Source organism: Alligator mississippiensis, chromosome 15 (genome assembly GCF_030867095.1).
Source record: "Alligator mississippiensis isolate rAllMis1 chromosome 15, rAllMis1, whole genome shotgun sequence".
Classification (NCBI taxonomy): Eukaryota; Metazoa; Chordata; order Crocodylia; family Alligatoridae; genus Alligator; species Alligator mississippiensis.
In genome coordinates, this window is record NC_081838.1 from 4,500,251 (window position 1) to 4,507,734 (window position 7,484).

Genomic DNA, 7,484 nt, shown 5'->3' on the forward strand with positions numbered 1-7,484 from the left:
GAGGTGTGTCCCACCCCAGAGCCAGCTGTGGCAGGGTCCCAGGCATTTGGGGAGGGGACACAGAGCTTACGGCCACTGAGGGGGGCAGTTGCCAGTGTCTTTATTGAGGTGGCCATTATGCTTGGCCGCTGATGAGCCCCAACCCCAGAACCAGCTGCATTGATTTAAGGCCCCAGTGGTGGTCCCATTGCTGTTCTACTTAGCTGCTTGCACCCCATCCCCAAGGTTACGGTGTGGGTGTTACACCCAGCCCAGAGGCAGCAGCAGCTTATTACACTTGGCTGCTAACACCCACCCTAGAGGTGGCCATATCTGTATGATATGCCCCACCCCAGAAGCAGCCACATCTTTTGTGCTGGGGCAGGGAGGCTCCCACCTGCCAGCAGAGTCCATAGCAGCCCCAGTGGTGGGGAGGGGTCACTGCTCCTCTTCCTCACTCTCATCCTCGTCCTCATCCTCGCTGTCAGTGCCTGCATCACGGAGCCGATTGGGGTTCACAAACAAGTCGCTGTCGCTGTCCTCATCCTCCTGGGCGGCTGGCGGCTCCCCCACCCTGCCAGAGACAGGGTGAGAACCCAGGCACCTGGAGCACCCCCCCCAATACCACCCCACAGCCTAGTACTGCCTTAGGGGCTGGATACAGCACAACCCCAGCTACCTCTGGGATGAGGTGCCCAGCAGCTGGGTATGTCATGGGCTGGAATGCGGGTGGCTCTGGGGTGGGACATAGCAGCAGCAGCTGAGTAGAACTGATAGAGCCAGCTCTGGGGGGCACCTAGGCCAGGTACAATGGGTCCCACTCACCTGCTCTGGGGGCTGGGCCGCCTGTTGGGGGCATCTGAGAAGGCTTCAGGCCTGCAAGGAGGGATAGTAAGACATGGGGTAGGGGGGAAGAGAGGGCTGGGATGTAGCCCCTCCCTTCAACTGGGAACCAGTGGTCCCAGTAGAAGCCATCCCAGTGACAAGGGCAGAAATTAGTGGGGTACAGACCCTCCCCCTACCAGCCATTGCTCCAGTCCCAGCTGGTATTAACCCCTTATATTCCCGCACAGCCCTGATTGCCATCCCCCCATTCTGGGCTATAAGGAGTAAGACACCAGTGGGGCAAGTCCAGGCCATACCACCCCACTCCCCAGGACTTAACTCCCTGTGCCCTGGATCCTCCCCCCAACCCCCAAGAGCTGAGCCCCATTGAACCCAATAAGGCAAGGGGAGAGAACCTGTATGTGCCTGCAGCTCCATGCCTCAGGTACCCCACTCAGAAGCTAAGACTTAAGAGCCCCTCCTTCAGTGGAGGGAAGGTTGGGGGATAGCTTTGCCTGGCTGGGGGGGGGCGGTGTTAGGGCTGTGTCTGCTCCCACATCCCTCAGTTTCCCCACTCCGAAGCTAAGGCTGAAGCGAAAGTGGGAGTTGCGATTGCATGGCCAGGAAGGGTTCTGGGTGGGGGGTGGTCCCAGGGCTGCTGCCTGAACCTCTGTGCCCCAGTTTCCCCACTCAGAATCAGAAGCTAAGAGTGTGGTGTTCCCCCTGTCTCAGTGGTGGGGGGGGAGGGGCTGGTGCCTACCATCCTGTGCCTCAGTTTCCTCACTTAGAAGCTAAGTCTAAATCCTCCCTGCCAGTTCAGCACAGGGACAGAGAGGAAGCGGACTGCCTACCATGGAGGGATCATGGGAGGGGGTGGGAGTGGGGGGTCTCAGAGCTGCTGTCTGCTGTGCTTCAGTTTCTCCACTCTGAAATAAAGACCTAATCTTCCCGATTTCAGGGGAGGGAAGGTTGGGGTGGCACTGCCCTGTCCCATGCCTCGGTTTCTCCACATACCAGAGCCCCTCCTGCTGCAGGTAGCGCATGTGGTCCTTGTAGAGCACGAAGCTGATCTCGGCCTTCACCTTCTCGCCCTCCTCGATGGGATCGACCAGCAGGAAGTCACCTGTGAGGGTGGGAGGGGCAGGTGAGGGGGCGGGGCCTGCCTTGAAGTGGGTGGTGGGGATCCCCCAACCCCCAGGGGTGCTGCAGCCACTCACCTCTCTTGATCCACAGGTTGTGGCGGAACTTGGGGGGCATGCTGGCCAGGAAGCGCCCGCCCCCTGGTGCCTCCACCTCGTGCAGGTTGTTCCCGGGGCTGCCCACAACCTAGGGGAGGGGCCAGGATTATCCCAGGATGCAGCGTACAGACAGGGGAGGCTTTAACCCAGGGTAACTCCTTCTCACCCAGGGGTCTAATGCTAAGGTTGGTTGTCTTGGGACAGAACAGACAGACAAGGAAGCCCCTGACCCATGTTAATTCCTTCCCTCCTCTGGGACAGAGCGGACGGAGAAGGCAGCATTTAAATGGGGGTAACTCCTTCCTTTCCATAGGATAAGCAGCCTTAGTATCAGACCTGGGATAAAGCAGACAGGAAGGGAGCCCTTAACCCACGGTAACTCCTTCAACTGCTCTATAGGCAGCCCAGCACTCCCTCAGAGGCAGGAAGGCATTGGCATTTAACCTGGGATAACGCCTTCCTTCCTTCCCATAGGTTATCCCAAAACAGAGTGCACAAGCAAGGAAGCCCTTACCCCATGCCAACTCTTCCCTGCCCACGTCTTTATTCTGGGATAAGCGCATCCAGCCGACAGGCAGGGAAGCCCTTAACCCACAGTGACTCCTTCCAGGCGCTGGGTTAATACAAGTGCTGGTTATCCTAGGAGAAAGTAGACAGAGGGGCCGGTCCTTGCCCTGCTCCCCCAGCCCTGACCACACTTGTCCTGGGACAGAGCAGCACTGAGCTGCCTCCAGGGTTGTCATGGGATGAGACTCCCTGCACCCGGGGCCAGGGGGTGGCTGGTGCTGGGTGGGGGGGGACGGGGCCCCTCACTCACCCGCACGATCTGCTGCTGGGCTGTGGGCACCACCAGCTCCTCCAGCGCCTCCTTCACCACGTGCTTCCGCTTGGTGGCCTGGGACATGGCTCAGCCCTGAGCGGTGGGAGGGGAGAGACTTGGAGACCGGGGCAGCTCGGCTCCTTCCCTCCGTGCCTCCGTTTCCCCATTAAGTCCCCTAATACACGGCGCCAGGAGCCTTCCTGCTGCTCCCCGGCCCCCCCCGGGGTTCCCAGTCCTGGTGACCCCCCTCCCCCCCCAGGTCTGGCATAGAGGCATGGGGCCCTACCTGTGGGGGGGAGGTCGGGGCGGAGCCGGGGTCTCCGGGAGCTGAGCTACGGGAGGAAAACGCGGCCGGAGGCTCAGCCGGGCCAGAGAGATCGCAGGCCTCCGCCCCCCGCCCCCATCCGCAGAGCTGGGAGGACCCAGGGGTCCGGGGATCCCCCGCGCACACACCTGGGGCGGTCGGCTCCTGCCTCTCCCTCCGCGTGGGAACCGGCACTTCCGGGTGTCTCACCCATCACCGTCCCCTGGCGGCACTTCCGGTGTCCCCTCGATTCCCCTCCCCCGGGCAATTTCCGGATGCCCCCACGCCACTTCCGGCTGTCATCCCTATGGCACCCCCAGCGTCATTTCTCGTCTCCATGGTTGGGACGCGGGGGGCCGGGGGGGGAGCAGCCAGAACGCCCACTAACCGGTCTCTATGGTTATCCTGGGATAGAGCAGACAGGGTAGCCTTTAACCCGTGGTACATGGAGGACTGAGTTTGCCCTAGAGTGAGCCCCTCTCGCCCCCCTCTCTATGGTTACAGGGGCGGGAGGACTGGGTAAACCCTAAAGCGCGCCACAGCGTTCCCCCCTCTATGATTATAGATCCCTGGAGGACTGAGCTAACCATACAGCGAAGCAGAGCCCCCCCCCCGCCCCCTTTCTATGGCGAAGGAGCGGGTGGGAGGACTAAATTGACCATAGAGTGACTCACGGCGCCCTCTCTATGGTTAGAGACGTTTGGAGGAGTGAACGCACCATAGAGCGAACCAGAGCGCCTCCCGCCCCGCGCTCCTTCCCGCCAATGGGGCGGGGCAGAGCTTCCACTTCCCGGAAGCGGCGGCGCGCGCAGGCGTAGTGGGTGCTCGGCTGGGCGGGAGCGGCCGTTGGGACCGGGACGGCGGAGGCTGAGTGGGGCCGGGGCGTCTGTCGTGGGCGGCGGCGGCGGGTTTGTAGCGGGAGGGGCTGTGGGGGGGGAGGGGCGAGCCTGGTGCCAGGGGCTGGGGGAGGGGACGGGACGGGACCCGGCGCCCACGTGGGGGCGGGGCGCGGCCGGGCGCGCAGGCGGGGCCTGTCGGGGTGCACTTCAGGGGTGCCGGGGATGTGTTGGGGGTGGGGGAAGGGCAGAGGGAGTATCCCCGTGTGGGGGGAGGGGCGGGGCCCCTCCCCCCCCGGCCGTGCGCTGCCCACGCGGCCTCGCCCCTGACGGGCAGCAGCAGGTGCCGTCCAGCCTTGGCAGGGGCTGCTCCAGGCTCTGGCCTTGTTTGGAGACCGCTCGGTCCTCCTGCCGGGGCTGGAGGCTGGGGGTCTTCCCTGAGGGTGGGGGGCCGTCATGAGGTCGCTGCGTCTCTGCCCCCGTCCCCTCAGCCGGCGGCTCGAGGCTCCGGCCTGCGTCCGCCCCCCTGCAGCCCCCCCGCACTCCATCCCAAACCCCGGGGACGTCCCCGCGGCGGGTCTGGGGGCCCCGTCGGCAGCCGGGTGGGGTGTGGGAGCTGGAGACGGGCAGCCTGACGCGGCCCCGCTCCCCCCAGGCGTGGCCGAGGCGCGTGGAAGATGTCGTCCACTTCGCAGAAGCACCGGGACTTCGTGGCCGAGCCCATGGGCGAGAAGCCGGTGGGCAGCCTGGCCGGCATTGGCGAGGTCCTGGGCAAGAAGCTGGCGGAGAAAGGCTTTGACAAGGTGCGTGTGGTGGGGCAGGGCCCTGGTGCCTGGCCTCGTGGCTCAGTAGGCTTCCAGGGCGCAGGTACCGTCATTTCTCATGTATAACGCTCCCTCAGATAAAATTCTTGCTCCTCTGTATAGCAGCGTTCCTCAGCTTTTCCATCCGAGTGGCCGGATGGGCTGTACTCGCTCCCTCCAGGGGCCACGTTTGGCTGATGGACCCAATTCGGCCCCCAGGACAGCCGTGGGGGGGTCCCATCCAGCCACGCAGAGTGGGTTGGGCACAACCTGGCTGTGTTCCCGCCATGTGTGGGGAAGGGCTTGTCTCTTGGGTCATGCTGACTTGGTTTTGAGCCAGCCCCCATGGCCAGATCTCCATCTGACCATGGGGGGCACATGGTCCAGCTCTGAACTGCCATGTGGGGCTTAGGATTTGGGCAGCGGGGAGCGGTGGCAGTGCAGTAGCCATTGCTGCCCCGCTGCCAAATTTCCCCAGCCTTGGAGAGCCCCACAGGCATGATTTAGCCACTGGCTTGGAGGTTGAACACTGCAGCACTGTACTGTACTCTCCTGTGCGTAATGCACCCTGGAATATAACCCACTTTTTGTTTTTTAAAAGCTCTAACAAAGAATAGCCTCCAGGTCTTGACTGTTCTCAGCTAGCAGCTAGGAAGCCCTGCCTCCAGCGCCCCTCCTCCTGCACCCAGCAGCAAAAAAAGTTTTCCCATATATTCCTGCTTATAATGCACCTCTCCATTTTCAGTTGCCTTAAGCAGCCAACCCCCCCACTCTCTTTACCATCTTTCCCCAGTTATAATATGTACACCTCAATTTCCAGCCATTGGAGTTGGTGGGGGGTGAGTGCATGTTGTATGTTGGAAAATACAGTAACTCCCATGTTTCGTTGCCCCCTTCTCAGGCCTATGTGGTTCTTGGCCAGTTCCTGGTGCTGAGGAAGGATGAGGAGCTTTTCCGCGAGTGGCTGAAGGACACGTGCGGGGCCAACGCGAAGCAATCGCGGGACTGCTCTGGCTGCCTCCGGGAGTGGTGTGACGCCTTCTTGTGAGGGGCAGATGTTGCCGGCTCCTGGCCTCCGGCTCTATCAGGCCCTGGTAGTTCTCATGGGGGGGCGGGGACGGGAGGGAACCATCGCCTTTGTACCACATCCAGAATAAATTCACTCCTTATCACACCCCTTTGTGCCTAAAACCAACCCATTTTTCCCCCCCACAAGAGCTTGCTCTCTAGCTAGAAAAGGGGGCTGGAAGAAAAACAACCCCGCCAACCATCAGCTGGAAGCTGCGGTAAATTTTCCCCCGCCCTGATGTCTTTCCCAGTGGGATTTTGTGTCCTTCCAGCCTAAATGTGGGGAGTTTTAATCTTTTCCCAGCTTATTCCCGGAGAGGTGATGCTGGGGGGAGACTTTTTAGCCCTTTCTCTGGGGCTGTTTTAGGCCATGGGCGGTAAGGGGGGAAGGAATGGAGGAGGGGGGGATTTTTTGGTGGTGGGAGGGACAAAACCATCATTGTAAAGGTCTTTTTGTAAAGGAACAATAAATGTTTGGCTGCGTGAATATTTCTGGGCCCTAGGCTGGTCCCTTGCGGGGTGGGGTCTGGTAGGGTGGAAGTGGACTGATCTGCTCTCGGCTGGGGGGTATATATGCCATTTGCACACGCATGCATATGTACACATATATATATAATGGGGATAAATACTGATCACTCCTTGAAATATTTATTGTATGCGTCCTCCCTTCTCCCCCCACCCCTTCCCCCTGCACATGGACCATATATATTTGTGAGGGGAAGAGATATACAGTGTATACTTGGAGGGGTTGAGGGGATATGCACCATATTTCCTTGCCTATAATGCACATTTTTTGTTTATATATTTCTCTCACATATATATATATGGTATATATTTGTGTGTAGGGGGGAATATAACATATATGTTGGGGGGGGGGGGGGTTATATGCCATATTTCCTTGCTTGTGATGCACATATTTTCTCTACTTATACCATATCCATCCCCTGCAAATATATATGGTATGCATCATCCCCCCCCACAAGAGGATGAGTGGGTGCATGGAGCATGGGGTGGATGGATGATGGACAGACCAGCCTATTTAGTTTAGAAACACTTGAGGGGGACTCAGCACTGGTGAGACGTGCCCCTCCGAGAGAAGTGCCAGTGACAGTTGGGGTTTGCTGCTGGCACTTTTGCCCGTGGTGGTGGTTGGCTGCTGGGGGATCCCCACCCTGGTCAGCAATTGGCTGATGGTGTCCCCCCCACTGGTATTAGGAGGCACCAGTCGCCCATGGGACAGAGAGGTTTCCAAAGTACTAAATGGCAAAGAGAAAATCCATAGGGATTAATTATGGATGGTCTCTCTCCAGACCAGAACCAAGGATCTCGCCATGACATAGGCAGGTCCTCAGTTTAAATGAACACTAAGATGTTCTTTTTCACCCCAGCATTTAATTGCAGGGTGGGGCTTGTGTCCACTGTGGGGCAGAGGCAAGCTGCTTGCTGCAGGCTGGGCCTCTGTGCCCTGCTGGCTTTGCCCTGGGAGCTCAGCTGGGCCATGGCATTGCCTGTTGGGTGGGCAGGGGCCAAAGGGTGCGTTGGCTGTATGGCACGTCCCCTGCCTGCCCAATGGCAGGAAGCACACTGGTGTGCGGCTGAGCTCTCAGGGCA

General features: G+C 60.0%; 2 protein-coding genes across 4 annotated transcripts; one reads left to right on the forward strand and one right to left on the reverse strand.

The window, feature by feature from the left end:
- Positions 1-84: 84 nt before the first annotated feature.
- On the reverse strand, positions 85-3,412 carry EIF1AD (eukaryotic translation initiation factor 1A domain containing). Of its 3 annotated transcripts, none has more exons than XM_019482653.2 (7): positions 3,316-3,412; positions 3,149-3,194; positions 2,860-2,955; positions 2,022-2,130; positions 1,819-1,927; positions 805-855; positions 85-553 (listed from the first exon to the last, which is right to left on the reverse strand). In XM_019482653.2, the coding sequence occupies exons 3-7, from the start codon at positions 2,944-2,946 to the stop codon at positions 418-420; spliced, it is 492 nt and encodes a 163-aa protein (XP_019338198.1). In that variant the 5' UTR covers positions 2,947-2,955; positions 3,149-3,194; positions 3,316-3,412; the 3' UTR covers positions 85-417. The 3 variants fall into 3 exon arrangements, with proteins under 3 accessions (XP_019338198.1, XP_019338197.1, XP_014449208.1); XM_019482652.2 differs by lacking the exons at positions 3,149-3,194; positions 3,316-3,412 and adding exons at positions 2,273-2,378; positions 2,557-2,681 and having other exon boundaries at positions 2,860-2,949; XM_014593722.3 differs by lacking the exon at positions 3,149-3,194 and having other exon boundaries at positions 3,316-3,407.
- A 555-nt stretch (positions 3,413-3,967) lies between these two features.
- On the forward strand, positions 3,968-6,362 carry BANF1 (BAF nuclear assembly factor 1). The gene is made up of 3 exons (XM_059718567.1): positions 3,968-4,074; positions 4,658-4,805; positions 5,707-6,362. The coding sequence occupies exons 2-3, from the start codon at positions 4,680-4,682 to the stop codon at positions 5,851-5,853; spliced, it is 273 nt and encodes a 90-aa protein (XP_059574550.1). The 5' UTR covers positions 3,968-4,074; positions 4,658-4,679; the 3' UTR covers positions 5,854-6,362.
- Positions 6,363-7,484: the final 1,122 nt, after the last annotated feature.

Excerpts from the sequence above, each read along its gene's own strand:
- EIF1AD (XM_019482652.2), bottom strand. Across the intron at positions 2,131-2,272 it reads GAGGGAAGGAATTAACATGG|GTTGTGGGCAGCCCCGGGAA; the intron begins GTCAGGGGCTTC and ends CCCCTCCCCTAG. Across the intron at positions 554-804 it reads CGGCCCAGCCCCCAGAGCAG|GGTGGGGGAGCCGCCAGCCG; the intron begins GTGAGTGGGACC and ends TGTCTCTGGCAG.
- BANF1 (XM_059718567.1), top strand. The coding sequence starts at position 4,680 with ATGTCGTCCACTTCGCAGAAGCACCGGGACTTCGTGGCCGAGCCCATG. Across the intron at positions 4,806-5,706 it reads CGGAGAAAGGCTTTGACAAG|GCCTATGTGGTTCTTGGCCA; the intron begins GTGCGTGTGGTG and ends CCCCCTTCTCAG.